The 26,262-nt window shown below is 36.1% G+C and overlaps 1 protein-coding gene across 1 annotated transcript in view; it reads left to right on the forward strand.

The window, feature by feature from the left end:
* Nucleotides 1-26,262, forward strand: part of Cad89D (cadherin-89D) — a 126,548-nt gene that overhangs the window by 58,087 nt on the left and 42,199 nt on the right. Inside the window, 3 exon segments of the mRNA XM_067117290.1 lie at nucleotides 8,675-8,753; nucleotides 18,901-19,037; nucleotides 20,670-20,864. Coding sequence (XP_066973391.1) covers nucleotides 8,693-8,753; nucleotides 18,901-19,037; nucleotides 20,670-20,864 — 393 coding nt within the window. The 5' untranslated portion in view covers nucleotides 8,675-8,692.

Genomic DNA, 26,262 nt, shown 5'->3' on the forward strand with positions numbered 1-26,262 from the left:
AGGATGGATCATCAACATACCAATTTGCAGCCTTCTAGCCTCAGTAGTTTTTAAGATATGAGGACGGACAGAAAAAGTGCGGACGGACAGACAAAAAGCCACCTCAGTAATTTTCTTTTACAGAAATTAGAAGGGAATCATCTTAACGATGCAAAAAAATGGCCGAAAATCGTGACGATGTCGATCGAAAGTATTTGATTCCATGCGTGTCTTCTTTCCCTGTCCTGTAGCATTGCGTGTCTTGAAGCACCGTCATTACCACTCCGAATCTTTATACTCTCTGTAGTTTCCTCGGCACAAATCCCTGTCTCGCTGGCGATCGCAGGTTGATCTTTTTGCGATGGATCATTGGCTGCCCCATCAAACCTCCCCCCCCCTTTCCTTTTTTATTCCTTTTTTTCTGCGTGTTGTTTTCTTTCATTTACTTGGCTACTTCTGTTTTTCCTTCTATTTTTTATGGCATTACATTTTTACTCGTTACCCGTTTCTGTCTTAGTTTATTTTATTCTATTCATTTTTTTTTATTTTTCTTGGTCTCTTCTTTGCCTACGTAGGGAACCGGACGTCATCGAGTTTTCTTATTTTACGTGTTGTTAAAATTAAAATATTTATTTTGATGGAGTGAAGCAAAGGAATATTATACTTTTTTATTTTAATTTTTTACTTCGCTTGTTTCTTAGATAATAAGGGAAATAGATGCTGAATGGACTTAGCATTGTTTTTTTTCAAATTTTTTTTCAGCCAATCATCCGGATTTCATCCATTGTTTGTGACGCTCAGATGGTTGGATATACCAGATGGTTGGATATAGTGCAAAGGTGCACACTCCTTTATACTAATCCTTCTTACGGGCAGCCATTGGTCAAGCGTCCGTGCTGTCATTGTTTACTAACCAGCGTGCGCTTAGATGCCAGTCTGTGGTTGGTGTACATACCTGGGATGTACTTCTGAGACATACGGCAGTTTATGACATGCCATACGGAAAGGAGGATTGAAAAATGGGTTGGTTTTTGTGTTTAATGTCTCCCTGCACATCTGAACACATGCGAGATTTATGCGTGTATGGATGAGTGTTTTGACTGAACTAAATATATGCCAGCATGGGCTCTTTTCTTAGAGCAGCCAGTGTCAGATGTGGAGAGATGTGAGATTTTTTTTTTTTTAGTTACAAATGCAGTGAGAAGGGTTTATAGACTGAATGATGAACAGGAAAGAAACAGAACAGAAACGAAACAGAAGACGGCTCTTGGAGTTTGCACACTCAGGCGAGTCTCAATTCTGGTTGAAAGTGAAGTGGTAGACTTTGTGTTAAGGCTACTTCGCTTTAAAAAGGAAAAAAAGAGAATTCATTAAACTTACAACAGACCTGAAAGAGTAATGGAGAGACAATGAACAACGAAGTTAAGACTCGTAGACGAACGAAGAGTACATTCCATTTTATTATTATTATTATTATTATTATTATTATTATTATTATTATTATTATTATTATTATTATTATTTCTTTGGAGTGATAGTTCTTCTCGGGGATATAAAACATAAATACCTCAGTAAGAAGATCATTCGATAGAGAAACAATATATGTATAAGGCTACTCGAAATGATCTGTTGTCAACGACAAAACGTTGCCGCCGACGAATATCCTTATCTTTATGCCCATGTGTTTGTGCATGTGTGTGTGTATTAGCAGAACGGATAAACAAGAATGATTGAATCTTGGCAGACATATCCGTTAGGTAACCTGGTGATTAACTTTTGGGGGAAATCGATTCAAAGTTAGGGATGTTGTCACGGCAATAAATCGTCGACTCTGAGTTGATATCTCCCAAAATGTTTATCTACTAAAGGTCATGTAATGAACACGTTTGTCATGTTTCATCGTACATTGTTCCCCCGTCTTTAAAATATTGAGTTACCACGCTCTGACAGACATACACGGGGGGAAATTTAACCTCCTTTAAAAATTCGTTAGTAATTACCAGAATGGTTATGTCATCTGATATCCAGTAAGTTTTCGGGATGAGGTTGCTAGTCTTGCTCCACCCACTCCACCATGGTTGCGACCTGTCATAATCGAGTATTGAGACTATAGTTCACTGATTAGGTCAACAGATGAACAATGGAAATTCAGCGGATTAGGCGTAGTGTTCAAATTCAGTTCGAAAATAGAACGGCGGTACTATATACATATATATATATATGTTTTATATATATATTTATATATATATATATATATATATATATATATATATATATATATATATATATATATATATATATATATATATATATATATATATATATATATATATATATATATATATATATATATATATATATATATATATATATATATATATATATATATATATATAGTAATGTTGTTCTATTTTGGAACTGAATTTGAAAATTCAACCTCTTTCTTGTTCTGTCCTCGTCAGTTGAGTGCTGAAGATTTATCGATCCTTACTCAAACGTTAGGCTCTCTCTCTCTCTCTCTCTCTCTCTCTCTCTCTCTCTCTCTCTCTCTCTCTCTCTCTCTCTCTCTCATATGTGTCAGTTTTAATTATATTTAGACTTACATATTTATAAACTTGTCGCCATTCTGTGCTCACACCAGTGCCGACATTCATTTCGCCAGTTTATCTTCCTGGGCTTCGTGTCCCAACGATGGTGAAAGAAAAGTCGAAGTCGCGGTTTTCCGTTAGATGTTTCATCTGGTTCCCTTCTGCACACCTGTCCTTAACCCCACTCCCCCCCAAACCCCCGCAACCCCCAGTGCTCCTTTTCGATCGCCTTTACCACCGCCTCTCTCCTCTCTCTCTCTCTCTCTCTCTCTCTCTCTCTCTCTCTCTCTCTCTCTCTCTCTCTATACGCCGGCGACTCCAATGTCCTCATCGGCTGCTTTGACTAATCTCTGAACGCTTTGCCGTCTGTTAAGGCTTTATTTTAGATTACTGTATTTTTTTTAACGAATTATTGTGTTTTGGTGCCTTTTCATAGTTTGTGTGAATCTTTTCCTGACTGGATTTGAGAGAAAATTAGCGTTTTTTTCATATATCCAGATGAATTACTACAGTTGCTATTGGAAAATATTGAGCTTTTCATGGAACGTACCTAAGAGACGATTACCTTGCAGCAGAACAAGCTGCCACAGGACAGAAGGGCGAAGTGCACAAACGAAGAAATAGAGAAAAATAACAAGTGAATAACAATGCAGATAAATTTCCACCAACCCAGCATATAAGTGCATAAACAACAATATAATAGAACCTTTTCCCCTCTTCAACTCTTGTTTACCCGCAATGTGGAAATCATCCCCTTTTCCCTTAACAATTAAAATCCCCCCACCCCCATCCCCCACCCCCCACCGTCCACCTCTCCGAAGGTCATTGGAAACAATCGTTATCGACCATAAGGGGAAACTCATTCAAAATTCCTCTTAATTACCGTATTGATTAGATCCTTCCCTAGTCTCTCTCTTTCCTTTTTTTTTTTTGTCTTCACTGAAGTGGGTGAAGCGGCGTCGTCTCTTTGGAGATGATGAACAGCGACCGATCGATTTATTTATTGACTATAAATGACTGACTGATTGATTTGGTGGCGTAAACTGGAGTTACAGCTACGATCTTGGTATGTTTATCGCAGGATCCACTGTTAGTGGGTCCTAACGTTTTCATGTTTGCGTGCACCTGTTTGTATGCGTAGCTTTCAAGAGCCCACTTCTGTATTTGTGTACATTTGTGTATAACTTTAATAGAGCTCTCATCTTTAATGGATACGAGAGAGAGAGAGAGAGAGAGAGAGAGAGAGAGAGAGAGAGAGAGAGAGAGAGAGAGAGAGGAGAATCTTTCGTATTGCACAGTTTAGCATAATCCTTACTGTAGTTGTAGGTGTTACGAAACAGTTTCTTAAAAAAAGAGACTTTGCAAATGAACGGAAGGAAACGACATTTTCGAGTCAAATGACACTACTTAGAACAAGGCTAATACAGCACATCTGCAGAGCACTCTGTGATAACCACCTCTCCCAAAGCACAGACGGAAACACTAAACACTACCATTCACTTTTGCTTTCGTAGAAGCAATATTTCGGAACCACAGTGAAGTGTTGGAAATGAATATTTTAAAACTTTCTTCATGGTGTCTTTACTCGATTCTCGAAGCAAAAGACACAGTTCTGTAAAAGTATATTATACCAGGGTGTGATATTTTGTTTGTTAACAATTCATCTTTTAATTCATTCTTGAATATATAAGGTTATGCATCGTTCATCTTCATTTCGGATTTATTTCTGAATGTTGAAAGCGAATGCTATAGATGTTTTCATCACAGTTATTTTTAGTTTTTCACGCGTTTATTTACTCATTACCTGGGTAATCTTGTCGCTTTTAGATGTTATCCCTCCAGGTACTATGGGTGTGTGCTCTTACATCCGGTTGGGGCTACCCCCTCACCTCTATCAACCCCAACCCCGCCTCCGATAATGATATTTATTTTCTTCGCCTAACTCGCCACTCTCTTTTCCCACTTCCTCTCTCTCCTCTCCCTCTCCCTCTCTTTCTCTCTCTCTCACTCTCTCTCCCTCTCTGTTTGTGGCGGACTTCCTTTTGTGGTGTAATTATCTGATTTTAGCACGTGCTGTGAAAAGTGTTCCCCAGGTTTTTTTTTTATTTTTTTACATTTTTAAGTACTTGTGTTTATGGTGTCGCTTAGTCATGCAAACTTACTTCTTTCCTGTAGATTTTGAAAGTGATGACGTCGGCGTTTTGTTTGTGAGAGATTGGCACATTATATATGTATATATATATATATATATATATATATATATATATATATATATATATATATGTATTATAAATATGTATGTTTGATGTTGTATGTGTACTTGTATGTGTATGTGTGTGCATGTGTGTGCGCGCGTAAGTGCATACACAAATAATTGTTCATTGGTTAATTTTAAATGACTGCCAAAAATGGTATTCTGAGAAAGAGCCCTTCCGAAATGAGAGGAAATAATATAAATACACTTTTGGATTTAAAATTTTTTTAAAGCGATAATTTTTTTTCACGGAGCTTCATTCTTGTTGTTATTATTTGGGCTTTATTTCCTACATTGCTTTCTCATACGAAGGCACTAAGATCTGGAAATCGCACGCTTTTACTTAGCCCAAAGATATACGGGTAAAAATATCCTTATGGAAAGAAAGACATATCGACAAGAAAGCGGGTAGGTTTTAACTATTGATGGATCTGTCAGTTTTGAGACAGATGGTAAAATAGCTGGGAAAACGGAAGAAAAGATTCCAGAATACAATGGTCAAAGAGCCTCATTATAGTACATACTGTAAGTCATGGATATGATTACACACTATGTAATAGGTAGGCTGTTTGCGCTTCCTTCTTATCTATTCGTTTTTCGGTTTTATAAAATAATGACTGTTTATTTTTCAGGCAGCCATGAGACCGGAAAGTGCGCTGACCTTTAAGCTTCATGGCTAATTGGTATTTTATTGAGACCTTTTAGGATTCCATTATGGTATATATATATATATATATATATATATATATATATTATATACAGTATATATATATATATATATATATATATATATATATATATATATATATATATATAGTATATATATATATATATATATATATATATATATATATATATATATATATATATATATATAAATGTCTACCTATCTATCTATCTATCTTTATACACACACACACACATATATATATATATATATATATATATATATATATATATATATATATATATATTTACATATATTATGTGCGTCATTTCTCCTAAGAGGGGTGACGCCAGAAGGTGTTAACTTTCTGGTTCACGGGAAGTGTTTTGGAATGAAGTTGCTAGAACCCATTCTAAGTAGCAGGCGCATTTTTCACTTCTCATGGGAGCAGAGTTACAGGAGCTTTATAGCTGAACATGTCCACCGCCTGTCCTCTTCCAGCACCCGAAACTAGGCCCTCACGCTTGGTAAGCGAGATTGCTACCTATCACACCACGAGACCCATGTAATATCATCCTAATCTTGAAACAGAAAGCTAACACTCTGGAGTCGCCCATTTCAAGGGGAAATTCGCGCATGTGAACGCAATATATAAATTATATATGTATACATGTATATATTTATTTGTACAAATGGAATCGTATTTTTATATATTTTACCATGTATTTCTTGTTTTGTATTAGTATATCTTTGTGTGTTTGCGTGTATATTCAAGTTATTACATACACTTGCGTGTAGGGAGCTAGGTGACAGCAGGGTGCGTATCATGACCTTTGTAATTTTTTAGTGATATCCGTTGTAAAGTTGTCGTTTTTTTTATCTTAAGTAAGTTGCGTGTAGCTCACGAGGAGGGGAGAATATATATATATATATATATATATATATATATATATATATATATATATATATATATATATATATATATATATATATATATATATAGGAGGAAGAGACTGAAGCAGGCATGACGTCTTCAAACCCAAGGGACTGAAGGAGGTAGCGAATTTTGTATTTTAGAATTTTATGAGTGGAACGATTGGTCATGTTACGGATGAAAGGTTTCGGTTAATCAAAGAGGCAGACAAGCAGCATATGACTAGCCACCAGAAAAGATTCCAAGAGGAGGACTCTTCTGTAAATAGGAAATGCTGATGCAGACTTGTCGACGGAAAGTAGAGTGTTTTGCCTCCAGATTGTTTTGGGAAAATATACAAGTTTGACAGATTTGTGCTGTGTATTAGACTGAGGGCTGCTAAAAAATATGTGGTATTTTTGTAAGAAACTGCAAAACAAGTAATGATGTTATTGTACTTCTGTCAGCTGCTCGAGAAATAATGTTGAGGGTAGGAAGATTATAAAATGATTTGTCAAAAGAAATTGTAACAGAATCAAACTATAAGTGAAAACTTTTTAGCAGGAGCCTTTTGCTCTTAATCAAAGATCTAAAATAGATATGAGAACATGATATTTATTAGGCGGGATGACTAGGTACAATCACAGGTCATAAGAAATGAAATTGTGTACATTATATAATTTTTGTTTACAAGGTAGTTAAATGTAGAAGAAGGATTACTGAGAGTAGCAGTTACTAGCAGGATTCCTACAGTAATGACTAAGTTCAGTGGTCAGAATCTTATTACCTAGAATATTACGCAAGTTAAACCATTGTTCACAAAGAAGGTTTCGTCAGGGCAAAACTAAAGCGTGGTCCGTTATTAATTTTGTATTTTTACTATTTTCTTTATTTAAAAAAATCCCTTTTTTTGGTCTTACCTTCAGCCAAGTACGATTAGTGAGGCAACTGTATTGAAAGCTATTTCGATATGAAGATGGTAAAACGTATTAAAAATATCTGAGTGGTACCTGGAGTGGAAACAGTGAGATGATGGTTACGCCTCAGATTTTTGCCATTTCTGTCTCTCTCTCTCTCTCTCTCTCTCTCTCTCTCTCTCTCTCTCTCTCTCTCTCTCTCTCTCTCTCTCTCAGCGAACCCCTCGAAGTCAGGTCCATTAAGTCTAATAGAGTTGACGCCAGATCACCCAAGAACAATTACCTGGTTTTACGCTGAACGCTCACCTTGCCAACCAAGGTTCATCAACTTGTCAGTGGACCGAGTTAGACAGACAGGACTTTTCGTCTCCTCTCATCTTGAGAGCTAATTTTTTTTCTTTGTTTTCAGTAACTCCGTTGCGAGAGCAATGCCTCTAGCATATACTCCAACGCATTCATGCATTTCTGTTTGGCTTTACAAGATTCTAAATTTTCTGTTGAATGGTATTGTTACTGAATATGATGATGGATAATACCTAATGAATAGCACACTTCACCTCAGTTCAGCTTTTGTGATTGGTTCTATTTAAATCGTCTGTACGGAGGGACCTCATCAATGAATTGTGTAAAATGAAAAGCTGCTTATATCGCATTCTTTCGACTTCGGTTCTAAATGATTTGATTTTATGTATAAACATATTCCTTTTCCGTTGAAGTTTGACTTTTAAGATTCCTAAATTGTATGTGTATATTTTAAGCATTTATACACACATATAAAATGTAGATTTGAATGAACATATATACATACCTTTCAATATATACTGTATATATATACATATATACATATTTGACTGTATGAAATTTTATCACACCGTGATTTATAAAATTTGTGCTACAAATGTGTTTAATATTTATTTTTATGCAGTGATAAATATACCACTGGGACACACTTGACATGGACCCATTCACGACTCCAGTAGACGTTACCACCGCGCGGTGGTAACGTCTACTGGAAGTCACACGTCGTGGTATATACTGGAGTCGTTGAATGGGTCCATGTCAGGGGTTCGCGTAGTGGTACCTGTTATTATCACTTATATATATATATATATATATATATATATATATATATACATTTGTAATACATATATATATATATACAGTATATGTATATATATATATATATAATATATATATATATACATATATATATATATATATATATATATATATATATATATATATATATATATATATATATACACATATTATATACATGCTTACGTCTCTGTATCTTTTTATATCCACGAAGCCTCTGTAGACTTGACTTTATATAATTTCCGATTGTTTTTCCAGATGAAAGAGCGAAATCTAATGACGTCATCGACACGGCTGTGGTTTCTCTGGCTGATAGTCGTCGGACTCAGTTATCAAGGTGAGTTGTTTATCTTTTCATGTGTGTTTGTTTTCTCCTTATTCCTTCTTTAAGACTGCAATAAATGTTGTCTATACACCAGATATTAATAAAAATGTTGACAAAGATGTATGAGTCTCTTCCATATATACATATAAATCTTCGTCCTTTTTTAATTTTCTGTAAAAGAAAACTATTGAGATAGCTTTGTCTGTCCATCCGCTAGAGGGCTGTAAATGTTTATGTTGATCAGCCACCCTCCAATCTTCAAACATACCAAATTGCAGCCCTCTAGCCTCAGTAGTTTTATTTTATTTAAGGCTAAAGTTAGCCATGATCGTGCGCCTGGAAACTCTATGGGAAAGGCCACCACCGGGCCGTGGCTGAAAGTCTCATGGGCCGCGGCTCATACAGCATTATCGGAACCACCGCATTTTTTGCTCGTTTCCTTTTGAAACACTGTTTTGAGGCTATTTCTTAGAAGCGATCGTTATTATCCGAGCAATGCAAAATTATTGCCAGTGTTTCTTTGTTATTCATTAGTTTTATTTGTTGTTTGTATGGTTTTCTATTCTCTTATATTTTGCGCATTAGTATTTTCTTTGGAAATCTTGCCAGCTAGTTTTAATAATAATAATTATAATAATAATATAAATCATAATAATGTGATAATAATAATTTTTAGACGTTCCTCAAACATTATTTAGATTATATATTTTTCCGCGAAGCCGGTAAAGGGTGTTATCATCTTTTTTTTATTATAAAAACATTTCTCTTTGTAGCAGTTATCAGTTGCATTCTTTTTCAATCATCGGTAGGTACATCAAACTTTCTATTCTTACCCCTGCTTTGAATATCAAGTAGAGGTGCCAACTAGCTTTTACACCTGCTTGCTGGACTATTATTCGTAAACCCTTTTGGAAATGGTATATATTTTGTAAACTCCTTCAAAGGGAATTGAAATGGAAGTTACACCTTCTAGTGTTAGCCACGACAGGAGATCAAAATAGTGGAATTGAAATGGAAGTTCCACCTTCTAGTGTCAGCCACGACAGATCAAAATAGTGGAAATGGCAACTGTCGACTTGTTTCTATGTATAGGAAAGCAACTCCGTTTTCTACATCGCTTGATTGGCGGAGCGGATACTTGCGTAAAAAATCACAACAAAAACATTCGAGAAAGCTGCTATAAATCCATTCATCTACGGTTACAGTAGTTTTCTCTTCTTTTACACTTTGTTAAAAAGATTGCAAGCATTCGTGAATGTTCCTCTTTGACGTATGCATAACATAAATTAGGTAAACTACAGAAATCCTCGGGACATCTTTCACTTTTCTCCTTTCAATTGTCATGTTTTCCACCTTTTACTATGGTACACACATATATATAATATATACATATATATACTTATATGTGTATATATATATATATATATATATATATATATATATATATATATATATATACATACATACATACATACATAATATACATATATACATTTATATTTATATATATAATTTATATATATATATATATATATATATATATATATATATATATATATATATATATATATATATATATATATATACATAGATCACATTAATTGTATAATATATGTAAAATTACATATTCAATCCATAAATTACATATTCAAAAAGATTAACATAAATAATAAGTGATATTTAAAAGATTAACATAAATAATAAGTGATATCGATTACTATTATTCCGTTCAACCCTTTTGACTATCTTAGTATATGTGCACAGTATACTATCATGAATACATCCAACAAATAATAAAGCTACAGTTAAACATTAATTGTTTTGCGGGTTGTAAAGTAAAAAAACAATAATTCATAACTTGAATTAAATTTTTAAACTTTACAATCCTCAAACAATTAACGTTTACCGGTAGCTTTATTATTTTTTGGTGTATTCATGATAGTATACTGTGGACATGCATTAGGTTCTCATGAGGATTGAATGAAATAATAGTAATCAGTGTCACTTTCGATTTGTGATAATCTTTTAAAACGTTAGGTTTTTACAGACTGAATATGTAATTTATTTAGTTATGTAATCGTGATATTATCTATCTAACCGTCTATCTATCTATCTATCTATCCATATACTGTATATATATACATATATATATATATATATATATATATATATATATATATATATATATATATATATATATATATATATATATATATATATATATATATATATATATATATATATATATATATATATATACATATCACAAACATTAAGCTAAAAATATAGTTTAATATCCAGATCGCTCTACCTCAGAAGTAAAGCCGAAGGGGAATTATAATTGATAAGTGGTTTGTCACCTGAGAAATTCGATCCCCCTCGACTCTCTCGGGGTGACGAACCACTCATCAGTTATAATTCCCCTTCGGCCTTACTTCTGAGGCAGAGCGAATTGGATATTCAATGACATTTGTAGCTTAATGTTTGTATATACATATACATATATATATACATATCTATATAGATAGATAGATTGATAGATAGATATGTATATACCATAACCATAACGATAAATGGTGAAAAACAACTTATTTAGGAAATACGGAGAAAAGTAAAAGACGTCCCGAGGACTTCTATGGTGGAACGTGCATACCAAACTGTTGCGCCCATGAAGACCAGGCATGCATACCCCTTGGTACTCCACTGTGTGTACGCAAAGATACATGCACACACATATGCAAGGGTGTTCGTTTGCGTACACACAATGGAATACAGAAGGGCATGCATGCCTGACCTTCACGGGCGCAACAGCACGTTCCACCATAGAAGCCCTCGGGACGTCTTTCACTTTTCTCTGCGTAGCTCAACTGTGTTGTTTTTCACTCTTCTTTTTTATGCTACTGTAAAGTGTTTGAAGTTTTTCGTGACGTGTGAGAAATGTTAACTTCTATAATTTTTTCCATTCATTTAATTTTTATTGTTTTTTCCAGTCATTTGATAGGAATATGAACGTCATTGTAGAGCTGGCTGTAGATTTTTAGTGAGGGCTACTTGGTTTGGTACTGTATACAAATATAATATATATATATATATATATATATATATATATATATATATATATATATATATATATATATATATATATATATATATATATATATATATATATATATATATATATATATATACATATATATATATATATATATATATATATATATATACATACACATATATATATATATATATATATATATATATATATATATATTATACATGTGTGTATATCACAACTTCAGGCTTCCGAGGAGTACATATATACAAGTTAACTTAAACTGGTCTGTAACTTTTCTGTTGATTACTCTAGTCTAATATGAGAATAATGCAGGCCTTTTAAATCTCATTCATATCAATTATTCATTCATATTCACGTAATTATTATTATTATTATTATTATTATTATTATTATTATTATTATTATTATTATTATTATTATTATTGAACAAACTTGAAAGCCATTCCATCACTTTGTCAAGCAAGCTCCCATAGATAATGTATTTCATTTTACACAGCATACTAGAAAGAAAAATTACACGATACAGATTAAAATAGATGAAAAGAGATGGATTACAGACCAGGTAAGCACGGTTCTTCCTTAAAAGTAGCAAAGATTGATAGACCGATTGATTGATCAATTTAAGGTTTTCTTACCTTACGACGTCAAAGGAGAGCAGGTAATGTGTAGATTATAAAAGTCAAGACATGAAGGCGCTGGTTTAAATTAGCTAACGTTTAAAGAAACGTTTTTATTATCAGCTGAATTAAAGATGAAAAGCCAGATCCCTTGAGCAGTTCCAAAAAATGGACCCACCATCAATCGAACAATATAGCTGAAGAATTGATGGACTTCCATTTCCGCTCTGGTTACCCCGAGGTCAAGTTTGCCTTCTTGTCTTAATATGTCACGAAACATGACGTGGGCAATCGAGCGTAAGTTTTGATATTCAACGACTCTCGGTCTTGGGATGTTGATCATTCTTTTGTTGGTTTTCTTAGTTTCTCTTTCCTTTGTCTTTCGAATGAGGTGATTGTTTTTGAAGAAAGGGCGAAGTCTCTTCAATTAGAGGACTTACTACCGTTGCCTTAATTTTTGTTTGTGCGTGTTGAGCACACCTCTTTTCGGTCTAGATGCAAATTGACCCACCTTTAGTCCTGTATAGGTAGTTTCATTTTCACATTCTTTCTTTCTGTTAAATGTTCCTAGTTTTAGTTTCATTGTCGAGTTATTACTCTCTGAATGAATCTGGATGTAGCAAAGTCGAACGTGTTCTTGGCAATCAAATCGCTTGCTTTTATGCAAAAAAAAAAAAAAAAAGAGTGCACATGAACAGCGTATGCACGTACAAGTCGGTATACAGCATATATATATATATATATATATATATATATATATATATATATATATATATATATATATATATATATATATATATATATATATATATATATATATATATATATATATATATATATATATATATATATATAATATGTGTGTGTGTACATATACATGTGTATAAATATTTACTATGGGTCTTAGGAAAAAAGGCTATATATTAAGTAAAAGCTAGTCGCAAGTTAACGAATGAACTCGAGAATTTGGACGCCAGCATCTTGTCATTTTGAATGGCAGCTTCGTAAAGACAATGAATCGGTTGAAGTGAATATGGTAACAAATTACACGGAAAATATTTCTCCGGAATCAGCATTTGTACATCGAAAGCGCCATCTGTTTTACGCTGTGTGACGGAAGAAGCATCACTTTTGTTGGAGTCTTGTTGATCGATTCTGAAGGGAAATATTTGTTTTGACCATTCTGCACCAAGATTTTAGCACCTTCGAATCATTAATTGTTAAAGTTAAATCTTCACCAAACGTATTTCCTTTGGTTTTCCTTTCATCTCCTTGATTAATGACACCATAATTGAGTCAGGAGTGATTAAAGATGATGGTTTTTTAAAGTGTGGTGAAGGGAGTGATGTGGTCTTATTCAGCCAATTGGAACTGAGTTGAATTTTACACCTGATTTCTGATTGGCCACGGCAAAATCGTAAGCTGTCACTCCCTTACTCCCGTGAAATCTTCCAAGGCTGCAGCTGGGTTTTGGAGTATGGTCTTCTGATTAAATTAATTATCGAAATATATTTTTAATCTCGGAACTGTTAAGTGGATTAGCCTTTATATTTGTTTTAATCCCATCCGTTTCCTCCATTAACTTGTATGCTCATTTCTATCAGTATCCGGTATGGGTCATGTTAAGGTAAAATTGAGAGAGAGAGAGAGAGAGAGAGAGAGAGAGAGAGAGAGAGAGAGAGAGAGAGAGAGAGAGAGAGAGAGAGAGAGGTATCTATTACAGCCCCAGTTTTTTAGATTTCATTATTTTGGGTAAAGCAGATTCCGTGATCGAAGTTGTGGATGCGTGTGTCTGTAAAGGAAATATACGTTTAGTAGAAAGCCCTAGTAAACACTTTTTAGAAATTATATATATAACATATAGTATATATATATATATATATATATATATATATATATATATATATATAAACATACATATATATATATATATATATATATATATATATATATATATATATATATATATATTTATATATATATATATATATATATATATATATATATATATATATATATATAGAGAGAGAGAGAGAGAGAGAGAGAGAGAGAGAGAGAGAGAGAGAGAGAGAGAGAGAGATTGCTTGAACTGTTATAGCGTGGTCCATGGTTCGACTCCCTTCTTGCCGGCCACCAGTCGACCTACCGACTTCGTTGTGAATAAGCGGCAAAATCAACTGGGGCGTGGAAAAGTGAGGCCAGTAACCAGAAGGTTTTACCCTATTGACGCCAACCCTCTGAAGGGGAAAATGGCGCCTTGTGAAGAGAAAATGTTGATATAGATCTATCAGCTTTTCAAGTCTGATGAAACTGATATGTCACTAAGTTTAAGTAGAAATTTAGCTGTTATTTAAGAGCAAAACAGACATTTGCCGATTGCTCTGGCATATAAGGATTTTCAGCACAAGTGTTTTGATGAGTTTTATGGTTTGTACAGAAGTGATTTTAATATGAAAATGCATTACATAAAACAGGCTGTTTTGTATAGCTTTTTGATAACTTCTCGGTATCCTAACACGGGAAGTGACATTGAAAAGAATCGATGTCTCACCAGGAGTGTCAAATGTGTTGTTTAGATTTTAATTCGAAGGCGAGACGATGAGTTAAGAATTACTGTTACTCATATTCGCTAGCCGAATAAATGAGACTCCTTCCTTTTACCCAATGGAAATCCAAAATGCGTTTGTCTTCGGCGAGACAAGAGCCAGAAAAGCTCCCATTCTTTCAAAGGGGCTTTTTGCCATTAACTGATTCTTTTCTCTCCTTTGGTTTACCAACCCCGGTGACGCTTGCAGTTCTTGACGTTGCTTTTTTCTTTTCTTTTAGTTCTTTTTCTATTTCTTTTAAAGTCACTTTGAAGTTTAGGTTTTTGAAAGCATTCTCGCGCTACGTGTTTAGACTTTTTTCTCTTTTGTCTCAGAATCTTGATTTACAACACCATTTGTCAAACATTCAAACATTACTTTTTGCTCTCTTTTCCTCTTATTTTTTTGATTTCTTACAATGATTTCGGGGCGCAGCGTGGAACTTTATCGCGAGAAAGACCCTTGAACATAGCCATTTTCGGCAAAACAGAGCCTTGACGCAAGTAACTGTGCGTTGTGAGATGAGTAATTACTAAGAATGGGGAATGCTGATTAATGTGTTCATGAAGAGGCTGGTAGGCTAATGTTGGTCAGTTGTAAGTGAAAGTGCCGGGGGTGAAAATCTTTCGGAGTGCAGAGTTTCTTTTGCGAGTGTTCTTAGCTTTTAAGGTTTAGAACTATTTTTTTTTCATTGTTGATGTTTTATGCTTCTGTCTACTTTTTTATTAGAAGTAACGACAAAACTGTACTTTTCCTTAATTATTTTTACGTGCAGCAGTTGTGAATGACAAAGTTACGTGTGGCTACAATCCTCATATCTTAAATTCTTAGTTTAGAACACCCGCCAGATCACCTCTTCTCACATTTGCGGAACTGCTCTTCCTGGTTCTTATATCCTCCCCTTCCCCCTTCCCCCCATTCCTGTGCGAGATATATGTCTCCTCTATCGGGGGTAAACTCCGCAGAGGGGGGGAACCGAGGTAACTTGCATTCAACCAAGCGAGCTTAAAATGACACAGGTGTATCTGTAGCAGTTGGCTGCAGTTGTACCTGTTACACACGCTGCGCCCTAACTTGTAGCTAATGTTTAGTTCATCGATTCGTGGAACTCTCTCCCAGATGTGTCTCTTTTTATTATTAGATCCTGACGACAAAGGCGGGCGAGGGGCAGGATTCTAGCTCTTCCCTCTGTTTGCCCCTGTCTTGTTTCCAGCGTCCACCATGCTTGCCTTGTCATCGTAATTCCTCCCATTGGTTGAAGGAAATGCAACCAGATATAGTATAAAGGTGGACCATTATGGTTGTGTCTGCCTTTCTGTCTGTATATAACTTAATCATTATCTGTAACTTTTGACTTGTAATAGATAGAGCCTTCATATTAGATATGGTAAGTCTAATAGTGAAGCCCTTTCAAATGACATCAGGTTTAGCCACTTTCACCACGAAATTCACACTAAAAATTAGCCAACACAATTTCCTTGTCATCGCAGCTCCTAAACAGCTGAAGGGATTTAAGCCAAACTGCTTGTCCGCTGGAGTATGTCACATTTACACTGGCATTGCAACTCCTACATGCTGAAGGAATTTAAGTTTGGTGGTGTAAAAGTAAAGCATCATGCGTAAATTTACGTAAAGGAAAAAGTCACTTGTATTTGTGTCTGTCTGATTTCATCAGTTGGTATGCTCTTGCACAGAAATTGGTTTGGGTTTGGCAAGGGGCTTGTGTTGCTCTTAGAATGCTTGCTTATTATTATTTATTATCCATATTTTTATTAGTACAGACCAGTACTAATGCATTTTTACCGTGAACCTTTTACTCCAAAATTATGGGTCGTCTTAGCCGATGAGGATGAAAATCGAACCTTTATAAACCCCATAGTGGTAAACAAACGTCAGAGCCCACCTGTATACCACTGTATACCACTTTTTGTAACCCTAACAAGTTTACACAAATAACTATATAAAACCTGTGATTCGTAAGCTTATTTAAGATATTTTACATACAGTTTTCTTTAGGGCAAAATAACCACACTGTTTCCAGCCATAAGGTTTGGCATGTCAGTAACCTACCATATGCCTTGGGATCGACCAGTACAGCAAGTATTACCCTAACTCGCAATTTTGAGCTGAAACCCTTGAGATCATCTTATATTCCAGATCGACTTGTACTCCTGACTTTACAGTAAGTCAAGAAGCCATGAACTTTCTAAGTAACATTTACAGAATAAACTGCTCGCAGGTGAAACAATAGCAAAACATATCCGGGAGAACTACTGAAAAACAGATGTAAAGATAGAGATACAATTAGGCAGTCGAATTCATTTGTATTCGTACCAGATAAGAATTAAAAAATAATAAAAATTATGGGAAGGAACACGCAGCCTACAGTAACATTGTAGCATACGACGGCAACCACCGCACATAAGGAATGTAATTGTGTCTCAATAACAACAGCATAACAGTAAATATCCCCGCCATTTTTATATTTGTCGTGTAGATGTTTTCGACCTGACGTCCATCCCGGGTGAACAATGTCTCGCGGACTGTAAGACCCAGCTCTTTTGTCACCGGGAGTTTAACGCAGTTTTATTTTCTCCGTCCTTTTGTGGATATTCTCTCTTGCGACGCGCCATTGAGACTCCTAGCCCGTGTCTTTTCGATTTTTACTCTTCGAAAAGTTCACTCTGTTCCTTTCTTTGGTCTTTTTGTTCGTGGCATTTATTTCGAAAGCACCTTGGCTGCGGCAATAGATCGCAGCAAGGTTCTGGAATTTTACAGAATCTTTTTCAAACACGTTTTTCTCGGTTGCCCAACCATGTGTTTACCTGCGAAGATTGTATGTGGCATATCAGCCCTCTCTGCATATTTTTATTTTACAGTATAATAGTGTTGAAGAAATCTAATTTCTCACGTAAATCTGAAGTTGCTCAGAGAAGGAACCTAAAGACCACATTCAGCCTCTCAGAGGCAGACTTGGCGAGGCTGAAAATGAGATCCATCCGAGACTTGTTCATTGTAAGTCAAGAATACTGAGAGATTGGAGGGACTCAGTTTCCAAATTGTAGAAAGTCATTGCATTGGGAAGCCAAAAGGAGCATGAGAAAAAGTGATGGGTAGAAAGATGGTCTATGAAGTATTAAAGCTAAATAAGATTTGTCAGTACCCATTGAAAAATACTATCTAGTTCCTCATTTATAAAATCACGCAGGGTTAAGGAAGAATGCTTATGAATAGATGTGCGATGTAAAAGAAGACGAATTGCGAAGAGTAGAATCATCAGCCAATGATGAGCAGGGAGGGACGGAACTTGAAGTGCAATGAAGAAAAGGAGAGTAAAAGTTAATCTGGTGAACACACCTCTGAGGAACGTTGCAGGTGATGTAAGTGACAGATGTTACCCCGCCAACTACAACAGAAATAACGTGGTCTGATAAGTTCACGGAGGGGAGAAATGAAGCCTTTAATAGGGATTTGGCTAACAGGACCTTATGCCAGACCCTGCTAAGCACCTTAGAGATATCAAGAGTGATGACAATGCCGTATTCATGTTGTCAACTAAATGGTCTCTCTCTCTCTCTCTCTCTCTCTCTCTCTCTCTCTCTCTCTAGATAATTATAATGAAAAAGTGCCCATAACAATCAGCAACCTGCTCTCTCTCTCTCTCTCTCTCTCTCTCTCTCTCTCTCTCTCTCTCTCACTCACTGGTACTACTCTTTCTCATTTTAGATAGTTATAACGAGAAATTGCCCATATTTACCAAGCCACCAACCTTCTGCTCTCTCTCTCTCTCTCTCTAATTGTAAGTGCTCCTCCTCATTATAGACAATTATGATTAAAAAATGAAAAGAAAATTGAAACCTCCTCCTCTTCTCTTCCTGCAGGCAGCGCCTGCGACTGGGGCCCTGGGGAGGACCTTCGCCGCTTCGTCAGGGTGCGAGAGGACGCACCGATCGGCCACGAGATCCTGGCCGTCAACGTCACAGATCCGGATCGTCTGGCGATCGGGTCTTCCACGCAGGTTTGTACCAATCACCAAGATCCGCATACGCCGACGTGTGATTGCTCGCGTTTGTGGAGCTGAATAAATTCAGTGTTCGTGTCCATTTTTATATTCACATGTTACATTTTTATATACGGTTATTCAGTTATTTTAAAAAACAGTCTTAAGTAAAATGTTAAGTGACGTATCATTACTGACATCTTACGTATTATTATTATTATTATTATTATTATTATTATTATTATTATTATTATTATTATTATTATTATTATTATTATTATTTATATTATTATTATTATTATTTTGCGATACAAATGAAATCACAGAAGAAATTTAACGTTCGAAACTCCAAAACTATGTTATATTTACCCCTGGGAACAGTGTCATTATTGGATTAGTACCGTGTGCGTGCTTGTGCATACACAGACACACAAAAATTTTATAGAACATTGAACAGATGAAACTGAAAAATATGATACCCTTTTTTGCCAAAAAGTTTCAGTCTTCACCTTAACTAAGCAAGACCTTGGAGTCACCTTACGCCGGATGCTCCCCTTCCTGCATCAGATAATAAGACACATTAAGAAGGTCCCGAAAGGAAGTGATGTAAATCTTGCACTTTTGTTGCCTGTACTCATCACGAATCTTCTTAGATCTTCTCCGCAGTTCCTTAACCTCCTCTCATTCTTCTGAAGGTCTTCAACCTCTCTCCTACAACAGAGTTCTGTGTACTCGACGTTTGACCAAGCACCCATTAAATTAACAATTGCTCCCTTGGTTAACTAAGTATCCACTGAATCTAGCCAGTACCCATTAAATTAACTAAGGCTCATTACATTGACCAAGTATCCGTAAGTTAATCAAGTACCCGCTAAGATAACCAAGACCTCTTCTGAATGAACAAAGTTCCCCTTATGTTGAAAAAGTTCCCACCTAATTAATCAAGTATCCTCCGGAATTAACAAAGTACCCCCTAAGTTAAATAAACGCCTTGATTAAAAAAACAAAGTACACCTTAATTTGAACAAGTACCCACTTAATTAAAAAAGTGCCCCTTAAGGTGAACAAGTACCCACTTAATTAACCAAATACCTGGTGAATTAAACGAGGTCTGAGCTCATTAACCTAGTATTCATTGTGTTAACCAAATACCACTTGACCTCTCCCATTTGACCTGGCACTGAAGAAGACAGGGTGTTTAGCAAAGAGGATTTAATTTAAAAGTGGTTATGCAATGACAGTCAGCTAGCTGGAACTGCACCACATTATATATATATATATATATATATATATATATATATATATATATATATATATATATATATATATATATATATATAATGAAAATGATAATCAGTGCTTTGTGATATTACAAAGAAGCGAAACTAAAGTCACTCTGTGAGGTTCACCTTGGAAACCCTCCTGTAAACCCCAGTTTAAGAACCCTGCGCAATGCTGTCCCATTTCAATTAGTTACAAAGTTATTACCCTTTAGAGAAACTGTCCTAGCTTTGTTATCTTGAAATCTTAAGCACTATGAGAAAAGATAGGATGGCTGTCAAGTCTTTTTTTTTTTTTAAATTGGTAATTTTACATCTTATGGAGACATGAATAAACTTGTTATTATTATTGTTATTCCATTGACCACAGGGTTCAGAAGGAATCTTCCGCGTCGAGGCAGTTCCCAGGGGAGGGCCAGGGCACGGCTCTGTGGTGCAAGACGGAGATGGAATCTTAGAGGAGGCCTTGGGTGTTGGCCGAGTCGTTGTAGCGGCTCCTCTTAAGCCCCTGTTGCAGGAGGGTTCGACTGTAAACAAAGTGACTCTCATCTGTGGCGCCAATCAGGTAAGTTTCTTTTGACCATGAGATACTTCAGCAGAGTGCATTTGTTAATATTTAGCAACTTGAATACCTCTCTCTCTCTCTCTCTCTCTCTCTCTCTCTCTCTCTCTCTCTCTCTCTCTCTCTCTCACCAGATTTTCGTAGTAGCATGACAGGTAATGTCTTATATGCCTAATTCTCAGTTAAATATACGCGTTCATTGAGGTAAGTAAATAGTTTTTGTTATTTTATTCATGCAAGGAAATTGAATTTTTCACTAACCAATGAACTACGACCGAAATGAACAGCAACTGAAGCCGGCAACCCTCTGGCATAAATATTTTAAAAGTAAAAGAGCTAAGAAGATTGATGACAGATGCCTTTTTCAATACAACTATACTGCTACACGAATCCACTGTTATCTTAACTGTTCTGTACTTGTTTCATTAACTTCTGTGGCTCGTTTGGTGCGACAGAGTTCAGTAGAAATTGCATGGAAGATTAAGCCCCGTAGAACTGCACATCGTCATTAGTCATAGCGTTGTCTGCAATGAGCCAAATCAAATTGTCGTCGATTCGGTCCGTGTGACAGCAGACTTAAGTGATCATTAAAACGTGAATATTTCATTTATAAATGCTAATTTGATAGCCAATCTTTTAAGCTTATTTCACTATTTTGGTGCTTATACGTATCACGTACCCTTAAAAGCTTTGGCCATATGTATTTTCATGTTTAATTTCTTTCGCTCTCTTAGAAGTGCCCAGTTTTCATCAGAATGAAATCAATATGTAATATGCGTACATCTCACTATAATTTGTTTCCAGTCAACCATACAGTAATCTCAAAAGTTCTCGTGGTTTTCCCATTGCATTGCCTTTCGTTAGATGGCTCATCCCATAACTCCTTAGCATCTTTGTGTACCCTTATACGAAATATCCCCACCAATCGACTCGATCCATCACGACCCAAGTGTGGGATTCACGCGCTCATTAAATCACGAGGGCGTTTGGGGGGGGGGCTTGCTTAAGATTGTGTTTTTCACATCCCGGTGACCACCCGTCCCGAAACGTAACTGTATCTCTTGCCATCGAGGAAGGACGGGCGATTTATCTTGTCGGCCCTCTAATGAAGTAAATATCGCCGACAGCGTCTTCTTCTTCATCGTTATTCATCATCGATAAGAGCGTCATTCGTCATCATTAAGACTTCTCTCAAAGGTGTTTCCTGGCGTGTGCGCTCTTCCCTTGCGCGTTCCTTAGGCGGCAAGGGTCTTTACCGCTGCTGCTGTCGGCACTCCGGCGGACGTAAACCTTATTAATGGAGACGACGCTTCCGCCTTCCGCTGTGTCTTCTCCCTCAGGTTTTGCGTTCGCCCTTTTTGATTAAACAGTGAGAGAGAGAGAGAGAGAGAGAGAGAGAGAGAGAGAGAGAGAGAGAGAGAGAGAGATGTGTGTTTGTGTGTGTGTGTGTGTGTGTGTGTGTGAGAGAGAGAGAGAGAGAGAGATAGAGATAGAGATAGAGAGAGAGTTTCCGTGATGTAAAGGGTGAAATATTAGACTTTGCGTTAATTTTTCTAGAGCACTTGAAAACTGAGAGAGAGAGAGAGAGAGAGAGAGAGAGAGAGAGAGAGAGAGAGAGAGAGAGAGAGAGAATTTCCGTGATGTGAAGGATGCAGCATGAGACTTAATGTCATAACTAAATTTGTGTTAATTTTTTCAAAGTACTTGAAAATTGAGAGAGAGAGAGAGAGAGAGAGAGAGAGAGAGAGAGAGAGAGAGAGAGAGAGAGAGAGAGAGAGAGATTTCCGTGATGTGAAGGATGCAGCATGAGACTTAATGTCATAACTAACTTTGTGTTCATTTTTTCCAAAGTACTTGAAAATTGAAAAGAGAGAGAGAGAGAGAGAGAGAGAGAGAGAGAGAGAGAGAGAGAGAGAGAGAGAGAGAGACTAGCAATTGGTGACTGTAATGTGATATACAAGATAGTTCCGGTGGAACCGGTATTAGGCTTTGCATTCAGAGTCTGAGAAACTTCAGCTCAAAAGGATTACTTTCACTGAACTATTATCTGGTTCAACGAAGGTTCTCACCGTCTTCTATGTATGTCATCCACTGTTTTAGTCGCTTAACACAGAGCTTCAGTCTTTTGTTTTCTAAGAGAGAGAGAGAGAGAGAGAGAGAGAGAGAGAGAGAGAGAGAGAGAGTTTTAAGTTAAGTATACATTAGTTTAACCAGACCACTGAGCTGATTAACAGCTCTCCTAGGGCTGGCTCAAAGGATAAGATTTATTTTACGTGGCTAAGAACCAGTTGGTTACCTAGCAACGGGACCTACAACTTATTGTGGATTCGAACCACATTATAGTGAGAAATGAATCTCTATCACCAGAAATAAATTCCTCTTATTCTTCATTGGGCGGTCGGGGATTCGAACGCGAGGCCAAGCAGAGTGCTAGCTGAGAACGGAACCCAACCTCCCAATGAGGAACTGAGAGAGAGAGAGAGAGAGAGAGAGAGAGAGAGATTGATAATTTTTGAGTAAAGAATGATAAGAGAAATCTTTCTTTTTTGATTGAAAGAGAAATCATTTACCTCCATCCATGACTATCTACTCTTCTAAAATCCTGACTACCTACTCTTCTAAAATCTGACTACCTAAAACTCTTCTAAAAGACTACCTACTCTTCTAAAATCCTGACTACCTACTTAAAATTTCTTCTAAAATCCTGACTACCTATCTTTTAAAATCTGACTATCTACTCTTCTAAAATCCTGACTACCTTCTTCCTGACTTGACTCTTCTAAAAGAATGATCTAAAATCCTGACTATCTACTCTTCTTTACCTGACTACCTACTCTTCTAAATCCACTCTTCTAAAATCCTGACTATCTACTCTTCTAAAATCCTGACTATCTACTCTTCTAAAATCTGACTACCTACTCTTCTAAAATCCTGACTATCTACTCTTCTAAAATCCTGACTACCTACTCTTCTAAAATCTTCTAAAACCCTGACTATCTACTCTTCTAAAATCCTGATCTACTCTTCTAAAATCCTCTATCTACTCTTCTAAAATCCTGACTATCTACTCTTCTAAAATCTGACTATCTACTCTTCTAAAATCCTGACTACCTACTCTTCTAAAACTGACTATCTACTCTTCTAAAATCCTGACTATCTACTCTTCTAAAATCCTGACTACCTACTCTTCTAAAATCCTGACTATCTACTCTTCTAAAATCCTGACTATCTACTCTTCTAAAATCCTGACTACCTACTCTTCTAAAATCCTGACTATCTACTCTTCTAAAATCCTGACTACCTACTCTTCTAAAATCCTGACTATCTACTCTTCTAAAATCCTGACTATCTACTCTTCTAAAATCCTGACTATCTACTCTTCTAAAATCCAAACATGAAAGAAAACCGACCTTCAAGACGACAACTTTTGGTAGATATTTTGTTTCAGAAATGTCTTGCGTCTTTTCGATATTTCTCGGTAATGAATGCATTTGATAAATTACTTCCCTTATCATAAAACATGAGTGAACTTGGATGATCTGCTCTGTAAGTAAGGAATCGTATGAGTAACGATGGTGAGATCGAGGGAAAAAATGGCATGCAGTTACCAGGTAGTCTTTATTAGATAATATATTTTGAAAGATTTATCTTTTTAATTCGGCATAGGCTTCGGACAACCGCATCGTGCAATTTACCGGATCTGGAATTATAAGTAATTAAAGATGATGTTGTTACGACACAAACGTTCAGATTCGCCAGCGTGAGTTTTAACTTAACTGAAGCGTAAGGCGGGACCTTTGTGTAGAACACTTCAAAATAATGCAAGTAGTTACGCTGGCAGTTGAGAACCTTTAGAAGAGAGGACTGTTGCTGGTCACTCCACTAGAGCCACAGTCCTCTCAGTGTTGCCATTGTCTGCTTAGAAAGCAAGGAAATCGTTTAGAATAATATCTTTATTCACAATGAGAAAAATTTCAAGTGGACTAGTCTAAAAAGCTATTCACTCTCGAAGCTAGCTTTTACGGAACATTATGTCATCGTGCGAAAAGAGAAAAAACGGAAGGAAATAAAAAAACGAATAAAGAATATTTTAGACTCTCTCTCTCTCTCTCTCTCTCTCTCTCTCTCTCTCTCTCTCTCTCTCTCTCTACACACACACACACACACACACACACACACACATAAACAAGACAGGTTGAGGTGTGTTTGAATGTTCAGACTGAGTTTAACTTTTGTTACTTGTCGAATGCTGACGTTATCTGTTGGAAAGTAGATAGGACCTTTGTCTGAATGCTGGCACTAGTTCCTCAGTACTGAAGTAGTCTGCGTTGGACTTTCGAATCAAGCTGCATGAATATACTGTATATTAAATAATTGTTTTATTCTGACACAAGATACGGTTGAATGTTGAGACAAGGTGTTTTCGGATGATCAGACGAGTGCTTATATTGCACTGTTGAGACGAGCCGTTTCAAGGGTGAGACAAGCTGCATTTGAATATGTTCTTCCCACACATTCCCAAGTATCTTTTATCGAAGTTCAGTGTTAAAAAAAGAGAAAATCGGTCATGGTCGAATAAGTAATTTATATCACGCTTTGTAACTAACGTAATTGGCAATTGCAACCCATTTGATTTCTTGCAGCAGTCGATGACGTGTAACGCCGTCGCCTGTTATTCAACGGCCCGTCGCAAATTACGTCGAATTCCTGTTTCCCATAACTGATCGTTGCCGAACTTCGCTGGGAAGACTACTTTCTCACTTTACTTTCGCATTTTTGTTTTTAGTGTTTTGAAGTTTTAATTTTGCGTCAGGTGCTTTGAAAGGCTTCCCTAGAACGTTAAAGAAGCCTTTTCATTTCTTTTTTCTCTTGGGCTCGTCTTGTGTATTTTGGTTTTTGATTTAAAGGTTGTGTTCAGAAAAACATTCCTTAGACTTGTTTTAGGCTTTCGAAAGGGTAGCGTTAAATAACACTTTTCTTAGATTTCTTTTGGGTTGTATTAAAGGTTGCGCGGAAAAAACACTCCTTCGACTTGTTATGGGTTTCAGGTTATGGAAAGTTTGTGCTCAAAGGACTTCAGTCGTCTCGTTTTAGACATACAGTCATCGTTTAATTATACTCCTTAAGCCTTTGAGCAAAGGATATTTAAACAACTTCTTGGAACTCTGATAACCTCAGGACCCAACCCTTTGAACATACTGCGTATGAACTTCTGAAGCCAACCGTTTTGAAATACTGGACCGATATATCCCCTTCTTGAGGTTAGCAGATGACATTTAGAGGTTTATTAAACTTTTAATTCAAACCTTAACCGTTTAACATCGCCCCCTAAACTCTTAACCTTTAAATCCCGCCCGTAGAACAGCCTCTGAGCGCATGTTTTGAATTTAACCCTGAAACT

The sequence above is a fragment of the Macrobrachium rosenbergii genome, chromosome 15 (assembly GCF_040412425.1).
Source record: "Macrobrachium rosenbergii isolate ZJJX-2024 chromosome 15, ASM4041242v1, whole genome shotgun sequence".
NCBI classification, from domain to species: domain Eukaryota; kingdom Metazoa; phylum Arthropoda; class Malacostraca; order Decapoda; family Palaemonidae; genus Macrobrachium; species Macrobrachium rosenbergii.